This window comes from Erigeron canadensis, chromosome 8 (assembly GCF_010389155.1).
Source record: "Erigeron canadensis isolate Cc75 chromosome 8, C_canadensis_v1, whole genome shotgun sequence".
NCBI lineage: Eukaryota > Viridiplantae > Streptophyta > Magnoliopsida > Asterales > Asteraceae > Erigeron > Erigeron canadensis.
The window spans coordinates 37,332,843-37,352,081 of record NC_057768.1 but is presented as its reverse complement, the minus strand read 5'-3'; the positions used below and the strand labels follow the sequence as shown (position 1 = coordinate 37,352,081).

General features: G+C 35.1%; 3 protein-coding genes and 1 pseudogene across 4 annotated transcripts; 1 reads left to right on the top strand and 3 right to left on the bottom strand.

Moving 5' to 3' along the window:
• Window positions 1-337: 337 nt before the first annotated feature.
• Window positions 338-3,559, bottom strand: LOC122610761 (annotated as a pseudogene).
• Window positions 3,560-5,013: 1,454 nt separating this feature from the next.
• LOC122578848 (ATP synthase mitochondrial F1 complex assembly factor 2-like) lies at window positions 5,014-7,521 on the bottom strand. The gene is made up of 4 exons (XM_043750896.1): window positions 7,025-7,521; window positions 6,678-6,852; window positions 5,720-5,997; window positions 5,014-5,276 (listed from the first exon to the last, which is right to left on the bottom strand). The coding sequence occupies exons 1-4, from the start codon at window positions 7,400-7,402 to the stop codon at window positions 5,157-5,159; spliced, it is 951 nt and encodes a 316-aa protein (XP_043606831.1). The 5' UTR covers window positions 7,403-7,521; the 3' UTR covers window positions 5,014-5,156.
• Window positions 7,522-9,366: 1,845 nt separating this feature from the next.
• Window positions 9,367-14,515, top strand: LOC122579547 (cystinosin homolog). Of its 2 annotated transcripts, XM_043751737.1 has the most exons (9): window positions 9,367-9,721; window positions 9,844-9,976; window positions 10,242-10,331; window positions 10,445-10,569; window positions 10,693-10,735; window positions 11,160-11,277; window positions 11,361-11,410; window positions 11,552-11,667; window positions 14,236-14,515. In XM_043751737.1, the coding sequence occupies exons 1-8, from the start codon at window positions 9,603-9,605 to the stop codon at window positions 11,636-11,638; spliced, it is 765 nt and encodes a 254-aa protein (XP_043607672.1). In that variant the 5' UTR covers window positions 9,367-9,602; the 3' UTR covers window positions 11,639-11,667; window positions 14,236-14,515. The 2 variants fall into 2 exon arrangements, with proteins under 2 accessions (XP_043607672.1, XP_043607671.1); XM_043751736.1 differs by lacking the exon at window positions 14,236-14,515 and having other exon boundaries at window positions 11,552-11,798.
• Window positions 13,400-15,596, bottom strand: LOC122610760 (protein WVD2-like 7). Its single transcript, XM_043783720.1, has 8 exons — window positions 15,180-15,596; window positions 14,748-15,098; window positions 14,609-14,667; window positions 14,432-14,503; window positions 14,219-14,318; window positions 14,080-14,142; window positions 13,877-13,987; window positions 13,400-13,759 (listed from the first exon to the last, which is right to left on the bottom strand). Exons 1-8 carry the CDS (start codon window positions 15,594-15,596, stop codon window positions 13,544-13,546), a joined length of 1,389 nt encoding a protein of 462 aa, XP_043639655.1. The 3' UTR covers window positions 13,400-13,543.
• Window positions 15,597-19,239: the final 3,643 nt, after the last annotated feature.

Sequence of the window (19,239 nt, the reverse complement as noted above, 5' to 3'; positions counted from 1 at the left end):
TTTCAAATTCCTGATGATCATGCAGACAGAAGAAAATGCTGCACCAACATAAACTAAAGGATGAAAGCAAAGATCAAATCTGGAATGAATACAGAGACGGTGTAAACTATAATTTCTTTTATTTAACGATGTATGATATATGATTGTTATCTTTAGCAAGTTCTTTATACTTGGTCCTAAATCCTAACTCACATCAACGCTATTTACATACATGAAAAACATTGCATTAGACTAAATTGTAGAGCTTATAGATGCAACAAAATTGTTATTAATAATACTATTGTTCATCTCTTATTACTCGATTCTCAGCTTTAATGCCTATGAAGAAAGGCTAATAATAGTAAAACAACAATGGCAAAGTGAAGCTGAAGGCAATATGGTAAATCTACACACCACTTGCAACCCTTTTTGTGAGTCCAAGAAAAACAGCAGCAGACGAGATTTGCACCTTAAGGTCTGCCACATCAAGATCATGACCACCTTCTACCAAACCCCACTTCTCGACCTGGAATGGAGTTTAAGAAAGATATCAAGTTTGAGATTGTGTATGACTAAATGTTGCAAAATTGGTGGGTCAGGCAAGTTGGGTAAAATGTGTCAAAGCAAGCCTTTTTGTACTGCTCTGGTCGTCTTGGCCCATAACATTTTCTAGTACAAAAATTACCGCTTAGTTTGTCAAATATGATTACAGAAATTTCTTATATTGAAAAACATTTAATTGTTTGAATTTAATGATTAAGATTTTATGCCTTAATATACATTGCATATTACCCATTTGATATTAGAGATAAAGCATAACCAACATGTGACCCATTCATAAGTGGGTATCAGAGTTACCACCTTTACTTAAAGAAATCCATAAGTTCTATAAATTCACCCTAAGATAAGAAAAAAAACCTGAATCTCTTCTTCGAGTCTAATCAATTCAATTGCTTCATCAATCTGTAGTCTGCCACGAAAAATCCGGATGGAGATTATCAAGGAATGTGAAGCAGAAGCAAGTGCATCAATCGCTCCCAGTTCACACTCAGTGGTTTGCTTAAGAAGGTTTTCTACTGCCTTTGTAAGATCATCTTCCTGCTTCCCCCCCAAAAAAACTGGAATATACAACAGGCTTAAAGCCAAACTCGGATTCTACCCACTTAAGCAGAGGATCAATTTTCTTCACTTGTAGTTCTACAAAGTAAACATTTCAACAAACTATAACTAACTATTAACAGAATGGCCAGTTATTACAGCGTGCAACAAACTACATGGTAATCATGTTTATAGACTGCAATTTATGAAACTTTGTGCACTGATTTTGGTGTTTTGAATACATAAAACTCACTTGATGTCCATTATCTGGACACAAAATTGACTTCAAACAAAATGTAGGATATAAATCAAAAAATCAAGAATATCTGGCAAACAAGGACAATATCTTCAATCAACTTTTTCTTGGAAAACAATCTTTGCAGTGTCATAAAAGATAACTATGTAAAAGGTAATAAATACTCAATAATGCCATGTTTGCAAATCTAGCAACAAACTTAACACGTTTGCGTTCAATAAAGACTATATATACAACATATACGAACTACCATAACGCCTCAAATCCAAAAATCATGTCTGGCCCAATACTTTCAAAATGACAACTAAAACCATGGTGTAAGGTACTAGGCACTGGATACTTTTCCCTTAGCTGCTGCTATGAGCCCGCAACTTTGAACTTATATAATGGTCAAATTTCTCTTAATTAGTCTACGGGTATGCAGCGACAATTTATTCTTCTTACAAGTGCAAACAACAATCATCTCACCAAAGGTACATAATGGCAACTTATTCTAGTTTATATACTCATTATTCTCCAAGATACACAAAAAACTCAAAACTACTCAGAAAAACGAAAGTTAATATTACATAAAGCATACCATGGACATCCTTAGTCAAAACATTATCATTCAGGGCACGACAAAAGACCAAATCTTGATTAAACTTTTGCATCAAATGATCGATAATTTTTGGTCTAGTAAGAGGAACTCTCTCCAAAGCAGTACATGCAAGTTTCATTAAAGGCATAGTAAATGGCCTTATTCCATCAGCTAGCTACAAAAAATCAACCAAGTCTTAATCTTTTATTTTTATATCACTCATCATCTGGTTATCGTTAGCTTTTATATCAACTGGATTATGGCTTGCATCCAACTGATGACACCAAGCAAAATTGGATGGGATGTATGAGGGTATATTGTGTGCTTGTTGTAGTACTTCTTGTCCTAGTTATTGGTGGAATCCTGAGTCTTATCTTGGCCCTGCTGCTCTTTTGCATTTTCTGTTACATTTTCATGTCATATTTCAATTACTCAATTAGCTAGTAATTGGTTAATTTTGTGTGCTTATTGTGTTTTCACTTGTGTAAAATTTATATATATATACAACTGCTATGAATTTATTGTTCAGGTGGATAATGGACAGTCTTGATGAGTACACAAAAGAGCGTCTAGATGCAGTAAACGATGAATTCAAGTTGTATCGTTGCCACACAATTCTAAATTGTGCACGTGCCTGTTCCAAGGGGCTGAATCCTGGGAAGCAAATCCAAAACATCAAGAGCCTTCAAACCGAATAATTATCGAAGATATCGATATATTTTGTTAATTTGTTATCTCATATTTGGAAATGAACTTATAGGCAGTACGTATTACATTTAATAAATAATATTCTTGTATGTACGTATCTGTATATTACTTTTCGATAAGGTCCTTTTTGAATGTGTAATGTAGCATGTATACGTATGAGTTGATATATACATAATTTGTAGATTTTGTAACGAAGTCATAATTAACTGGGCAATTAAGTAGAGGAGTCATAGCTAAAAGTCTATAATTAAACACTGTACAGCCATCCCACATCGGCCAAAGTAATTAAAATATACATGTTTTTAAAGCGTGTTTTGGCATGTTAAATCGCCGGGCTCAGTAGCGTGAGCCTGTGACCCAAGTGGGGGCATTAAGATTATTGAAAGGTGAGGAACTAGGGGTTGTTTTGGCTTTGAAGGGGGGGTCTGTGGAGGCTAGCTTTGTTTTCGATCCGTGGTGCTGGCACATGTGGTGCACTGTTTGAACCCCAGATGGGGGAGATGATTTAGCCAGAATGGCTTGGTTTGGTTTCCGACTTTGAGTTGAGGCATATAATCCTTGTTTCATGCTAGGCCTGCCCTCTCACTTCTACCAAGGTTTGACCCCTTCCAATCCTAACAATAATCTTTTGCAATTTCTACTTTTTTTTTTCTCCGTTTATGCAAAAAAATAAAAAAAAATGATACTATGATTCATGCTTTTAGCGTTGTAATATTGACACAGATTTTTTCCTTATCCCGCAATGGGCATCATCAAAGTATGACTCCTACATAAATCTCATTAGGATTATACTAAAGACAAATGCCATAGTTTTGGGCAATCATGTTCTTTGAAGCTATAGATCCTTTACACTCCTACCTCTCAACTGCCTTCCTTAACCAATGTTTTTATATATACACATTATGCCACCAACACTCAAGTCTTACCATGAAATCCATGCTAGATTTGCTCTCGAGAAGGCCATGAAGTTGATACTTTTAGTATTGGCTTTAAGTTTGTTATGTTTACAAGTTGGAGCAAGTATAAACTCTCCAGTTCTAATCAATCCTCAACAAATCCATCCATTGGACTACTTCATTGTTACAGGTGATGTTCAAACTTAATCACCCGATCTTTATTTTGTTTGAATGTAATGCGGTTGATTGATATTTAAGTAAAAATCAAACCCATAGTTGACCCCATTGCTTGGTCACAATGGTCAAGTTAAATGAAACTTTAGGTATAACTTCTCCAACCATTGGGTTTAATCTTCACTAAATCGTTACAAGGGTGTCAGTTTGGTTAACCATTTGTGGCTATGGTTAAAGTTGGAATTATTAAAATGGTTGAAAAATCATTTGATGAAAATGAGAAAAACTTTAAAGATAGATAGCTATACATAGGTGTAACCCCATATCCCGCTTGGGATTGGGTACCGTTGTTGCAATACATAGGTCTAAGAGCTATAAGTAACAACCAGACGTTTAAACACAAACGTTATACGAACACCAGAAAAACAATGACCATATTTACTTAAAAAAGCAACTTAGAAGGTTTTGAAAGCGGAAAAGTATACTGTTTTTGACATCTGGACTTGACCCATTTATAAACTTATGCTTTTTCACCTATTTGACTCGCTACAAATAGATAAAACCTCTAATTCATCAATTTGATGTAACATGTACCACCATTATTTAACCTATTTTCTTGCTAGTAAATGTTTTCCACATCCAAGATTCCAAGTGTAGTTAATCCAAAGCCAGTAGAGCTGTAGAGACATGACCAGACCAGATCTGGCCCAGATACCAAATTAACCATAATCTGTGTCCGAACCAAGTCGAAGTCCCAAACATCTATAAACCCACATCCTTGAGCCACCTATGAACACATTGTTTAATTCTTAACGTCTGGTTGAAGCTGTAGAGATGCTTTAATTTTCTCCACTCATAATGTAAATCAAAGTGATTAATAAAAGAGGACACGATTTCCATCTTTTGATAGGATGCAGCAGTAACTGTGATATATCGTGTTGCTATTGTGATATCAAGAAACAGCCACCAGTCTGCAACCAATGCTGTGAGGAGGATGAACCTTAAACTAAGGTACAGACTTACAAAGTTACACACGATACCTAAAAAAGCTCAGACTTTCCTATTCATATATTTCAAATTCCTGATGATCATGCTGACAGAAGAAAATGCTGCAAGATAAATTTAAGGATGAAAGCAAAGATCAAATCTGGAATGAATACAGAGACAGTGTAAACTATATTTTCTTTTATTTAACTATGTACTATACTATGATTGTTATCTTCAGCAAGTTCTTTATACTTGGTCCTAAGACCTAATCTCATATCAACGCTATATACATAAATGAAAAACATTACATTAGAGTAAATTGTAGAACTTATAGATGCAACAAAATTGTTATATATTGATGATATGATTCTACTTGTTCATCTCTTATTACTCGATTCTCAACTTTAATGCCTATGAAGAAAGGCTAATAATAGTAAAACAACAATGTCAAAGTGAAGCTGAAGGCAATATGGTAAATCTACACACCACTTGCAACCCTTTTTGTGAGTCCAAGAAAAACAGCAGCAGACGAGATTTGCACCTTAAGGTCTGCCACATCAAGATCATGACCACCTTCTACCAAACCCCACTTCTCGACCTGGAATGGAGTTTAAGAAAGATATCAAGTTTGAGATTGTGTATGACTAAATATTGCAAAATTGGTGGGTCAGGCAAGTTGGGTAAATGTGTCAAACCAAGCCTTATTGTACTGCTCTGGTCGTCCTTGCCCAGACCATTTTTTGTACTAAAAATTACCACTTAGTGTGTCAAATATGATTATAGAACTTTCTTATTTCAGTAACCATTAAATTGTTTGAATAAAGTGATTAACGTTTTATGCCTTAATATACAATTTGGGCAACTTTCGACCCATTTGTCAGATATCACTTTTATGTATTCATTTCAATTTACACATTTGATAAATTAGAGATAAAGCATAACCAACATGACCCATTCAAAAAATGGGTATTAGAGTTGCCATCTTTACTAACACAATCCATAAGTTCTATAAATTCACCCTAAGATAAGGAAAAAAATAACCTGAATCTCTTCTTCGAGTCTAATCAATTCAATTGCTTCATCAATCTGTAGTCTGCCACGAAAAATCCCGATGGAGATTATCAAGGAGTGTGAAGCAGAAGCAAGTGCATCAATTGCTGCCAGTTCACAATCATTGGTTTGCTTAAGAAGGTTTTCTACTGCCTTTGTAAGACCATCTTCCTGCTTCCCCCCGAAAAAACTGGAATATACAACAGGCTTATAGCCAAACTCGGATTCTACCCACTTAAGCAGGGGATCAATTTTCTTCACTTGTAGTTCTACAAAATAAACATTTCAACAAACTATAACTAACTATTAACAGAATGGCCAGTTATTATAGCGTGCAACAAGCTACATGGTAATCAAGCTTATAGACTGCAATTTACGAAACTTTGTGAACTGATTCTGGTGTTTTGAAAACATAAAACTCACTAGATGTCCATTATCTGGACACAAATATAACTTCAAACAAAATATAGGATATAAATCAAAAAATCAAGAACATCTGGTAAACAAGTCCAAAATCTTTAATTAACTATTTCTAGGAAAACAAACTTAGCAGGGTGATAATAGATAAATATGTAAAAGGTAACGAATCAATAATACCACATTTGCAATTCTAGTACCAAACTTAACACGTTTGTGTTTAAGAGAGACTATAAATACAACATATACAAACTACCATAACGCCTCAAATGCAAAAGTCATGTCCAGCCCAATACTTTCAAATGACAACTAAAGCCATGGTGTAAGGTACTAGGCACTGAATACTTTCCCCTTATCTGCTGCTAAGACTAAGAGCCGACAACTTTGAACTTATAAAATGGTGAAACTTCTCTTATTTAGTCTACGGGTACACAATGGCAACTTATTCTAGTTTATATACTCATCATTCTCCAACATACACCAAACAACTCAAAACTAAGATAAACAAAAGTTAACATAACAAAAAGCATACCATGGACATCCTTAGTTAAAACATTATCATCCGGGGCACGACAAAAGACCAAATCTTGATTAAACCTTTGCATCAAATGATCGATAATTTTCGGTCTAGTAAGAGGAACTCTCTCCAAAGCAGTACATGCAAGTTTCATTAAAGGCATAGTAAATGGCCTTATTCCATCAGGTAGCTACAAAAAACCAACCAAGTCTTAATCTTTCATTTTTTTTCCTAAATAAAAATACTAAATTTTTATTAAAGTCGCATACCCACAATAGCAAAACGAACAAGATTACAACTTTATGCACTAATTCCACTTTTTAAATAATAAAAGACAAAAATTTAGAAGAAAAAAAAGGAACCTGATATTCCCATTCAGCAGCAATGGCTTGAGCAAGAAGGAGAGAGGGGCATTTAAGTGGGTTTTTAGAAGGGGTTTTAAGTGTTCTATAATCAAGCATTACTGACCAATAATTACCGTCGTCAGAAAGTCTAGTGGTAACTTTTTTGTAAAATCTTTTACCGACAATTGAACCAGTCATGAAAGACATGGGCATAGTGACTGATGTGGAAGGAGCTGGTTTGTGTGATTTGATGTAGATATTATCATCGTTGGTCTGGTTTGATGAGAATGTGAAGGTGGATTCGGGTTGGGTTTGGGCGGCGGTGGATATGGATCGGAGGGTCTGATTAGGTTTTATTGAACTTAGGGTTCTTTTCAGGATGGAATTGGTGATCATTTTCTTTAGAGATTGATTAATGAAGGTTGAAAATGATGAATATATTTGTAGAAAGAAAGAAAACACTGGTATGCAATGAAATTGTTGGAATCAAATCAAGTAGATCCGTCAGTCCCAGCTTATTTTGTTACCTTCCATTCAATATTCTTCTTTCGTTTAGTTTTTCTTATTAAAAAAAAAAAAAAAAAATAATGGACCGTTTGGTTCTCAGAATGTTTTTAATAAAATTATAATCTTTCTGAAAGTTTTAATATATATATTGTGTTTGTTTAGCGGGAATTAAGTGGAATTTAACTAAAAGAATTCAAATGTAAATTACATCAAATGACAAAATTTACTTTTATTATATTTTTATAAATTTTTTGAATAACATATTATCAAATATCTTAATCTTTTATAACAATAATGATAAATAATAATAACAACATATAAACTCATATTTATCATTTATCATATATTTCACAACCACGGTGACTACACACAGCCCACCAAAGACCTTATCAAAAACTAAAAACTTCACCGTTGTTTCACCAAACTCTTTTTCACCCCATCAAGATCCACACCCACACATATTACTCATGAGCTCCCCATCAAGTTATTCTTTTTTTTCCATAACAACACCCTCATCAGGATCCCCTTTTCACCCTAAATAATTTTTCTGTGGCGGCTGTCTATGGTGGTTGTAACTCCGACCACCGTGAATAAGTGGCAGTGGTGGTGGTCATTACATCGATAAGCATCAGCGACGGTGGCTTTTACTTCGATAAGGAGCCGCACTGGTGGCTACTATTACTCCGATAATCAAAACGGCGGTGGTTACTGTTATTCCGGTAAGCAGTGTTGGTAGAGAAGATGATATGGAAAAGAAAATAGAGAGGTAGGTTGAATTATTAACGTAGGATTTAATTGTAGATGAAAGGTTTTTTGTGTTAAAAAAGTTGAATTTTATTGGAATTTAAACATTCCATCAATATAGTGAAGGAATCTCAAATTCTGTGTTTTAAGGAATTTGGTGGAAAATTTTAGATTCCAATTTCATCATCTATCTCAACCAAACATGAGCATGATTGGAATTCAAATTTTTTATTCCTGAGAATTCAAAGAAATTTCATGAACCAAACACCCCTTTAAGTGCCGTTTTTTTTATTTCGGATTTTGAGTCTTAATATCTCGACGGTGTATGTGGAGGTTAAAATATAGGCAGACCTTACCTCAACATAAGCAGAGAGGCTACTTCCATTTCCAAGGCCTTTCAGTTTTTGTATGAAGTGATGATCGAACCCATAATCCCTGTCTTCAAAACCAAGATGTTTACCACTGATTCAAACCATTGCTTTAAAAAAGGAAAAATTGAAAGAAACAATTATTTATTAGATGGTTCAAGAATCTGTAATCGACATCAAACAATTATTTTGAAAGTAATTGATATAAAGAGTTAATTGAGAAATCTTAAAAAATAAAGTACTTGATAGTTTAATTTTATTATTAAGTGTATTTTAGACAATTATTCTTGTAACTTTCACCAAGAGCCTTTTTTTATTAGATAGTATTAGCACGGTACCATCATAATGCGGCGGTGTTTGTGACGGCGATAGTATGGTGGTGGGGGACTATTGTTGGCGATGGAGACGATGTCGAATTATGTAGATAACTGATACAAAGTAATTGATGTAAAAGATTAATAGAAATATATTAATTTAATAGCTAAATGACTGATAGTAATATATAAAAAAAAATTTCTTTTGTATACACAATGTCAGATATTTTATAGTTGGCAACGAACAGTGGTGGTGATAATTTATATCCCTTCAATACTGTAGTACAGTAACATAATAATTATCTTTTTCGATTGGGTGGATGAAAGCGGCGAAGTGGTAATTCCTTGTGCAAATTAGTCGTATCAAGAGTTGGAATGCCTCTCTTTCCGTCTCCGCTTATCAATTTGTTTACGGTAAAACTCAGTATTAAATATATGTATCGAGTTTATCAAGTTGTTTCCATAAGATATGAGTATCACTTGTTTTATACAAATGGCCGAAAACGACATCACTTAGCATACTTAATTATAGCTCCCATTTCCCAATGCCACTAAGTAAATGCATAGTTGCACACATTGTATACCAATTGCAGAGGTAAATAACACCAAATGATTTAATCAAAAGTTCAAACTTTTGTAAAATACATACACATATATATAAAAATGGCTTCATGGAACTCGACAGAATTGAAGGTGTTATCAAATGTTTTCGGATGGATTGCTTTTTGTGCTTGGTCTATTAGCTTCTATCCTCAAGTCTTGTTAAATTTCAAAAGAAAAAGGTATCTCTATCTCCATCTATCTATATCTAAGCTTTGTTTCTTTGTTATCATAAGGCATACTCCATAACTTAACTGTTGAATTTTTATACTAATATGAATCTGGGATTGATCGAGAATTGCAGCGTTGTGGGACTAAATTTCGATTTTGTTGTGCTGAACTTGACCAAGCATTCATCTTATCTCATATACAATGCGTCCGTCTTCTTTAGCTCTGCGGTTCAACGCCAATATCATAACAAATATGGCTTCAATCAGGTTAATGTATTTTTATCGCTCATCAATTAGTTAACGTTTGTTATTGTATGTATCCAACTTTGAACGCTTATATTGTCATGACATCCATATATGTTGCCACCTCAGCAAAAAGACCACCGCATACACACAAATGAATATTTGAAAGTTGAATATAGCAACAATTAAAGTTGGATACATGCTTACATTTCTAAGCATGCATTTAACCCTCGAGAAGTTGATTGTCATATCGTTAGTTAAGGATCTTCTGTTATTTTTGTGTATACAGATGCTACCAGTAGCTGCCAATGACGTTGCATTCTCTAGTCATGCTGTTTTATTAACAGCATTTACCTTGTTCCAGATCGCCATATATGATGCAAGTATAACTGTCTCAAGTTTCATAAAACATAAATGAACAAGTTATAGTAGCTTTATTGGAGTAAGATAAGGTTAAAAAGAGACCATTTTGATTGGTTTCTATTTATGCAGCGTGGAACTCAGAAGGTGTCAAGGATTACTATGGCCATAGTTTCAGCAGCGTGGATAGCCATTGCAATATGTATTATTATTGCCATTCAAAAACATTCTTGGTTGTGGCTTGTCAATTGTTTTAAGTAAGATTCATTAACCGTGATCGGGTGTTTTGTGTGTGTATCTATATGAGACTGTGGGCTCAATTCAACTACTATATGGTTTTTGCCAAAGTCTGACGCTCTAAGTTATGATCTTTATGGCAGCATGCTGCAGGTTTTCATGACGGTCATCAAATATATACCTCAGGTTAGGATTGTTAACCAGTTATAACTCCTAGTCTAGCCAGTAAACACTTGATAGTGTTGCCAATTTCAACTAATTTACTTCTAAATAAGCCATTTTGGTTATGTTTTAAACTCTAATAGAACAACTGGTCAAATTAGAAAACCTAGTCAAAGGGAAAACGGGTCAAATGGGTAAAAGATCACCTAAATTGTAATTTTTAATATATACAGATTGCCTAAATCATGCTAATCGAGAAAGATTATTCATATAATGTCATTGTTTGTAATCCTACTTCACACGCTAATTGTTCATATAAAAATATAAAGTTTGAAATCAATCAAAGTGTTCCTGGTCAACCCGACCTGTCCAATTTTACTGGTTACAGAAACTCTATGGTTCCCCCTTTTTGCCACCTCTACTAACCTAGTAAACTGGGTGGATCCAGGCAGTAATGAACTTCCGAAGAAAGAGCACAATTGGGTTCAGCATTGGTAACATATTGCTTGATCTCCTTGGAGGATTGACAAACTATGGGCAAATGGCGGTCCAATCTATAGACCAGCGTTAGTTCTCTTGTTCTGCAAGTTTTATTAATATAGGTAACATCACAAGTTATGATCTAACATGCCGCCTCTCATGTGTACAGATTCTTGGGTTAATTTCTATGGAAATATAGGCAAGACATTGCTTTCTTTGGTATGAGTCATGTACCTCAAGAATACTATAAAACCATTTAGATAATATCCAATATACACATGACTCCTAAAAAAAATACTTTTGTAAACGATTGGAACCTGATATTCTAACATGGATCAGTTACCATATCATATCACGCAGGTCTCTATCTTCTTTGATCTGTTGTTTATTGTGCAACATTATGTGCTCTATCCTGTGAAGAAAGAGATCTCCTCAAGTGAAGTCTAACTTTTGGGCACTCATTCTTTCGTGTCAAGGTATTCAAAGTCATTATCTGGATTTGAAGCCTTATCTGTAGGTTCATGATAGTTACAAATGATATATCGATAGTTGATCTTCTCTAACGTTTTGTAAAATAATGCTTAAATATAAAATTATAAATATCTGATGCTGAAAAATGTTTGGCGTTTCTTGATCTGTTATATGTTTTGCATCTGAATGGAACCAAGCCACTAATCTTTCTGATTCCAAATTTCGACAAGCACATGTATATATCTTGGATTTTGTGTCAAGCCGTTAGGACTTGAGCTACTGGGGTCTTGGCTTATTTGGCCAATAGCCCAATAATGACTGGTTGACTGTGATGATGAGTTGATGACTATGTAGGAACAGATAACTAATATTATACTCAATGACTATGACTGTAAGGGGCAAGGTGTAGTCGTCTTGTTTTATCGGCAAAAATCATCGGCAAGCATCGGCTAATCGGATATACTATAACATCTGCATTGGCTTGTATCGGCAAGTTTAATCGGCTAGTTTTGGCTATATATATCGGCATGTTTTGGCCGATCCTTGTGAACCTTGGAGGCGTGTACTTGTGACCATTTTTTTTTGTTCTTGTGCCAATCTGTTCGACATCGCCGGAAACCTAAAATTTTTTTGGGGGGTTTTCTATTTTGAGGCTAGATCTACTTTTTTCTTGGCTTCTATTGCTGGAATACGTTCCGATAAAACTTGTCGATGCTCATAACGTTATATAGCACCCTTTTCCGATGAGATTCGAAACCCCTTTTGGGGTTTCCGATCGTTGCCGGCCAAAAACGTTCACTTTCATTATGCCAAAACATATTTTGGCTTGTGTAAGGGTGTAGTTGGCTATTGACTACTTGAAACTTGGTTTTCCGGCGACCCCTTTTTGGGGGTTTCCGGTTTAATCGATATACTATTGCTTTGTTGGTTGGTTCGGTTTTCCGGCGAGCCCTTTCTTAGGTTTTCCGGTGAGACTGCTGCTGCTCCTTTTACTGCTACTACGGTGCCTGTGGTTTTCCGGCGAGCCCTTTATTGGGTTTTCCGTTAACTGTTGTTGTTGTTGTTGTTGTTGTTGCTGCTGCTGCTCCTTTTACGGTGGTTAGTTTTCCGGCGACCCTTTTCTTGGGTTTTCCGGTACTGCTGCTGCTGTATATTTATGTATATTTATCTTTTTACATTGCCGTTAATTGCTTGTTTGTGATTTGCTTAATAGTGTTAGCGGTAGCGTTGCCGGATTTTTCCTTGGTAGTGTTGCCGGATTTTGTTCCATTAAAGCAATAAGTAGCCGGAAAAAGTAGTTTTTAGCCGATGATGATATCATTGAACAGTTTTTTAGGTTGACGGTTAAATGGGCGATGATGATACAAATGTTCGTAAAAATGGGACTCGGACGATTCGAGGCGTATCTTGGCGGGGTAAACCCTTCGGGTTAGCAGCCATGGCGTTTCCGACTTCCGAAATTCTCGACCCCTAAATTCTGAGCCCAAGTTTCATTTTATAAAAAAAAGGGTCACTTTTTTAGTTTTCCGGCAAGTTTGATTATAATTCTGGTTACCTTTGCTATGTTATCAAATTGGTTAAATTGGCAAGTTTTTTATCACTACACCACCACTTTTGGCAACTTTTGGCTTGTTTTTGGCTAGTTTTTTGCAACGACACGTGGCGGCTTGTGATTCGTCGATGATTTGCCAATTTAGCCAATTTGCCAATCTTTTGGCACTACACCCTTGCCCCTAATATAAAATACTCATGGTCATGAGGTTAACTTTGGGAACGGACATGAACAATCAGAAAATCAGTTGTGCAAGGTCCAAACCCGTTCTCATTTTTACATACCTATTCTTAACATGTATGCAAAAAGAACAAGCAACATTTTTACCTTTACCTCAATGTCTTGTGTGTGTTTATGTGCCAATTCTGAATATTTGGAGACATTTTCTCATGTCTCTCCGTTCCTGCTACATAAGAGCATGTGTGTTGAGTTGAGTTTTCTTCATTAGTTTTCCATAGTCTTCTTGAAGAAATCTTTTTCTCTGAAGCTGTGAAAGGGGAACCTTTTCTTCGTGGTGTGAATGACTTTGGATTTGCTTCAGGAGTCTGCACAAAAAGGAGGCAAATACATGAATCCTATGTAGACCTCTTATATGCGAGTACAAGTCACTATAACATGATCATGTCAGCTTCATGATTCTTTATATTAGAATAAAGTGGCACCTTTTTCTTCTGATTCTTAGGTGTTTCTCTCCCCTTGTAAAATTCGGGCAATGGTCGAGCTTTAAAGCACAGGCTTTGACGCAATCTTCTAATTTCCATGTCGGCTTTCTCCTGCAACATAGATTTTTCCCCACATTAGGAATCATAAGCAGATAAAAAGAAATTACTCGTCAAGGATTTTTCAGAATGTTGAGGATTATAACCTCAAATGCCATTTGCTGCTCTACATGTTGTGCTTGCTTCTCATTAAATTTCTCTTCAAGCTTCTGAAAACGAGATAGTAACCAAGTTAATAAATAGAAACAATAGTTTGATGTAAAAGAATGAATATGATTTTCTTGCCTTTTTTCTTCTTGCAGCTCTGTCTTCTGTTCTCAACACAAAGGGCGACAAGATAGTTGGAGACTGCATATTGTTTTTGTAGGCACTCAACGACTTTGAACTATACAAGAGAAAATTACACGTTGTCAATGTAGAGTCCTTAACAATAATAAAACGTTAGATAATGCGTTCAATCTTCATTAATACATATACATGAAAGAATAACAAACTTACAATGCTGACCGCCATTTTGTGCCAGCACTTGATTTGCTTCCACCAGCTGTAGGATGAACAGGTGTTTCCATCCTTTAAAATATATAGAAGATGTGTCAAGAGTAAGTTTCTGGAGTGATATATTCTACTAAGAATAAAAACTTTTAGACTTCCTGTATCAGAAATCTGGATATGTACCTTCTATTTACCGAAGAAGGGGTCCTTACAAAATGCTTATTTACCCCATTAACAGATGCCTGCAACATAAACCAAAGATAAATGTTCATTGAATTGATGAAGGGATGACAATGATGACATTAAAAGTCACAAACATCACCTTAACTGGAGTTTTCATAGGCGTTGCACCACGTTTCGGTGTGGTGTGAACACTTGGATAAGGTTTTGTGGTTTGGATTTTTTTACAAGGTTCTCTTACTGAACTAGAATTCATCATCGTCTTTGATGATTTCGGAGTTTCTCTCCTTTTCTCAATGTAGTCATTACTAGTAATGCTTCTGCTCCTTGGAGTTCGGATATCGTCTTTCTTGTGATGCAAATAAGCTGCATATTTTGAAGGTGAAGGTGGGATTCTGGATGGCTTGCATCCAACTGATGACACCAAGGAAGAAATAGCAGGTTTTCTCTTGCTCATTAATTTCGTAACTTCCTCATCTATTTTTAACTTTGACTGTCCCAACCAAGTAGTTCAATCTATCAGTTTGATTTGCGTAACTAAAACAAAGAAATAACTGAAAAAGTGAAGTGCTACCTTTAACAAAGGTTTGTTCATTTGAGAAGTTTTACTATCCACTGAGCCATAAACATAGTCCTTGCAATTCTTAATGTTGGTTAATGATTCTGTATTCCTGATATTATGCGACTTTAACACTGCTTCAAGAGAATCATGGGGCCTTGATTCACTAACTCGGAGAGCAGTTGCGGCAGCTTCCCTTTCTTGCTCCAGTAAGGCAGCAGCAGCAGCCTTTTGAGCAGCGAGTCTCTTGTAATAAGCATCAAAGAAAGCTTTCTTCTCAGCAACCGATCCAGGCTGGGTGTAACTCTTGGCTTCTTCAACATAGCTTTTCTGAGGAACACTTAACCAATTTTCACAATCTAATGACTTTGACGTAAACCTACCAAAAGTGATTGACTCTCCAAGAGCATGTACATGATTCCCCTGCACCATTTATATCAAATTTAAGCCCTTTGTAAGTATACATAGATTGGATGAATTTTAGGTAAAAGGTTCCTCTGAAGGAGAAGCCGGGTGGTAACATGGTGCCATTTTTTTTCTTCCAAATTGCATTTTCGGTCGTCGATTTGTAAAAACTGATACATCTGAACACATCAGAAAGACAGAAACTATATCCTTGTTACCTTTGATATCAAAATCTTATGAGCAAGATTTAAGAAAAGGTATATTATATCAGAGGTATTATAGCGGCCATTATACATATAGGTTTAATTACTTGATTATATGTCCCATATATGCATAGATATTTGTATGCGTACATATATATGTTTCCCATTGTTTGACATATACAATATATTTGCATATCTGTACATACACACACAGACACAAACCTACACCGCTACACGGATACTTGCATCCACACACAAACACACACATTGTTCTACTCCTATACACTCTGGTCGGAGGTCTTTTAGGAATCAGCCTCTCTATCCACAAGTACTAGGGATAAGACTGTCTACATTCCACCTCCCCGTACGGTGCTGATTGCAGGATTGAGTATTATTGACATTGACATGGTTCATACTGTAAAAAGGGATTATAGTTCAAAAGTTCTTGTAAAAAAAAAAAACACAACTTATAAAAGTTGCAAGAATACTTAATATAATAACCAGGAATGAGAGAATGGAATACAAGGCCTGCAAATGGAAATTTTTCTGTATATGCTGTTTTCAATATTAAGTTGAGGTTATAATCCATTTTTTGTATGAATCGTGTATGGTTTTCCTAATGGCCTAATTAGAAAATCTTGAACTACGTTACAATTGTATAAACTATAAAGTATATTGGATGTGTCGCCTCACTAGAGCATCATATCAATTCAGTTTAGCCCATGGATATTACCAAATTAGTTAATAATCACTGCTAAACTAGGAAATAGTTGACAAAATATAATTTGTGATATCAAAGAACTACAACTACTTTGAAATGCGCAAAAAGACAAGAACATGGTTAAAGTTTCTAGCTTTACAACCTTTTACAAGATATCTACAGGTACAAAAAATCTTGATAATTTAAACTTCCCAGCATCCATGCTCAATAATCGTTTGGCAACAATGTACAAGCTAAATGATAAAAGCGGGCGGGTTTTCATTGAAACCCTTAACACAATGTAGTAAGACTTGCCTGATTGCTGGGTTCATGTTCGTAAGAGAAAGAATGCTGCATCAGACAGGCTGATTCTCCCATATCTAGCAGCCAAGACAAAAATCTAATGTTAGAAAACAACCCCAAAAGAAGTTATTAGTACAAGGGATGAAAGATATGGTTTGTCTTTTGTTGTCACAAGTATCATTTTTTTGTTAACTTTTGCTGCATAAATTTGAATTTGAAATGGGAAAAGTAGGCGTTGCAGAAAAAGTGTGCCTGCCCTGCCCTGCCCTGTGGTTCATTCTTTTACAGATTCTACTTGGCTTGGTTGGGACCACTCTTTGAAATTGGAGGTAAACTAGTGTATAGTATATGTTATCTCTCTTTCTTTCACGTGCTTGACTTTTTTTTTAGTACTATTTGTTTATAATTTATGTGTCCAAACTACAGGAGTCAAACGTTATTTTTGTTTAGTTATATGGTGATGATATTACGGAGTATAATATTACGCTAGTTGATGTGGTAGCATTGTGTGGTATATTCTATTAGGGAAATTCGTGAATAACGAACAAATAACCAGATATAAACAAACTCTGAAAGACGTGTAATTACTTTCAGATTGAATCAATTTGGCGGTTTACTCAAACTATTCAATCGGATACAATTCAGAGAATTAAGAATTTTCTGTGTGTTGATATTTGAGAGAAGAACCAAGAAAGGAAAGAAGATAATGATCAGAATTGATTACGAGATGTATTTATCCAAATATTAACGGTATAAATGAAAGTTATTGGGGTTTCACGAATTACCAATTTTGGTTCCTTAAGTTCCGAAAATTAAAATTTCGGAGGGAATTTTACCATAGCTCGACCCCAGCCAGGGGCTCTGCCCCTTAGACCCCGCCAGGGACTGCCGCCCCTTGGACCCCGCTCCCAAAGGCGCTGCCCCCGGACCCCCGTACCTTAGGGGATTCGCCCCTAAGGTCATAATAAATTCAAATAGGCGTGCACTCCGCACCATCAATCATATATGATGTATTATTATGACGTTATTGATCAAACAAGTTAACCCAATTACACTAAAATATCCAACATATTCGAATGGCTTTTATAAGTTTAAGTACAACTTTCGGTTTTAGATTAGTCTTCCATCTTGTAAAGACATATTTTTAATTAACGGATTTCCTTTTACAAGACAGATTTGATTTGTTTATATTTGTACCTGACGAGGTTCTTTTTCCTCGCTTCGTTGCAGGGTTGTAGTCTGGGATAATTTTAAGATGCAAACGAAGTCAAGTGCCGAATTTAAAGTAGATAATGGTAAAGATTAAAATTGAAAAATAAGATAGATTAGGACTTGTAATAACAACTACTCCGTATAATAATTTAAAAGAAAAACATTTTTAATTAAACGAGAGAAAGTAACCGTGCGTTACGGCGGTGAGATGTTGGGTGATAGGTCATAGGAGGTGATAAGTCATACAGTATAATAGCTAAATGCCTTAACCGTACATGCTCCGCCGTCAGATTTAATTTCGTCGAAAGTATATCAAATGACATATCTAATAAAATAACATGAAAATTTAAGAATACCCATACAATTTTTATAATTTATCGATCTTCAATTTTTGTAAGGGGTATTCAATTCCATGATACTCAAGGAGCAGGGCGTCGTATCCCAGGGATTCTACTAATACATCGTATAGCGGGTCCAGGCTTGAAGTTATACCAAAAATGGAGGAATAAAATAATTGATGGAGGAAAGAAAAAAAAATGAGTGGTAATAATTTGAAGAGAAAAAAAAATGAGTGTTGAGATTTAAGTGTATTATAGGTATATTAGGTAGAATTGTTTAAATTAGTGAATAAAGAAGAGTGGTATATTAGGTACTTCAAATCATCTTTTGATAATTTAAAAAAAGTGCTCCTCCTTTACAATGTAATGAACACAATGTCCGCGCAATGCGGCGATGCAATAGCGGGGGTGATAGGTCATAGGAGGTGATAAGTCATAGAGTGTGATAGTCAAATGCCTTAGTCGTACGGACTCCATGCTCGGATTTAAAAATTAGTTGAAAGTATATCGAATTACATCTCTAATGAAAGAGCATTAAATTTTAAGAACAACCACACAATTTTTAGGGTATTATAGGGATATTATGTAGAGATGTAATTTAAACATCTCAAGAAAGGGATATTATGTAGAGATGTTTAAATTAGTAAATAAAAAAAGGGATAATTTAAGTAGTTAAAATCATATTTTGAGATTTTAAAAATTAATAAAATGTTTTATAAGATAGTATGCATATAGATTTAGATTATAGATATAGATAATTATAGATTATTGAATATCTTCAAAAGGCACACGCATATCTAAACTGTGAGCCCAAATACAAAAGGCTTCTATGGGCTACATAAAATGACCCAATTGAGAGTAGTTCTATTTCCGTCCCAAAATTATTGATTTTTTATAATTCGATACAGTTTATA

Coding starts and splice junctions, on each gene's coding strand:
- LOC122578848 (XM_043750896.1), bottom strand. CDS start 7,402: ATGATCACCAATTCCATCCTGAAAAGAACCCTAAGTTCAATAAAACCT. Junction 6,853..7,024: donor CTGCTGAATGGGAATATCAG/GTTCCTTTTTTT, acceptor GGTTTTTTGTAG/CTACCTGATGGAATAAGGCC. Junction 5,998..6,677: donor TTTAACTAAGGATGTCCATG/GTATGCTTTTTG, acceptor TTTATTTTGTAG/AACTACAAGTGAAGAAAATT.
- LOC122579547 (XM_043751737.1), top strand. CDS start 9,603: ATGGCTTCATGGAACTCGACAGAATTGAAGGTGTTATCAAATGTTTTC. Junction 9,722..9,843: donor TTAAATTTCAAAAGAAAAAG/GTATCTCTATCT, acceptor CGAGAATTGCAG/CGTTGTGGGACTAAATTTCG. Junction 11,278..11,360: donor GGTCCAATCTATAGACCAGC/GTTAGTTCTCTT, acceptor TCATGTGTACAG/ATTCTTGGGTTAATTTCTAT.
- LOC122610760 (XM_043783720.1), bottom strand. CDS start 15,596: ATGGTGCAGGGGAATCATGTACATGCTCTTGGAGAGTCAATCACTTTT. Junction 15,099..15,179: donor TGAACAAACCTTTGTTAAAG/GTAGCACTTCAC, acceptor TGGTTGGGACAG/TCAAAGTTAAAAATAGATGA. Junction 14,504..14,608: donor CCTTCTTCGGTAAATAGAAG/GTACATATCCAG, acceptor TATATTTTAAAG/GATGGAAACACCTGTTCATC.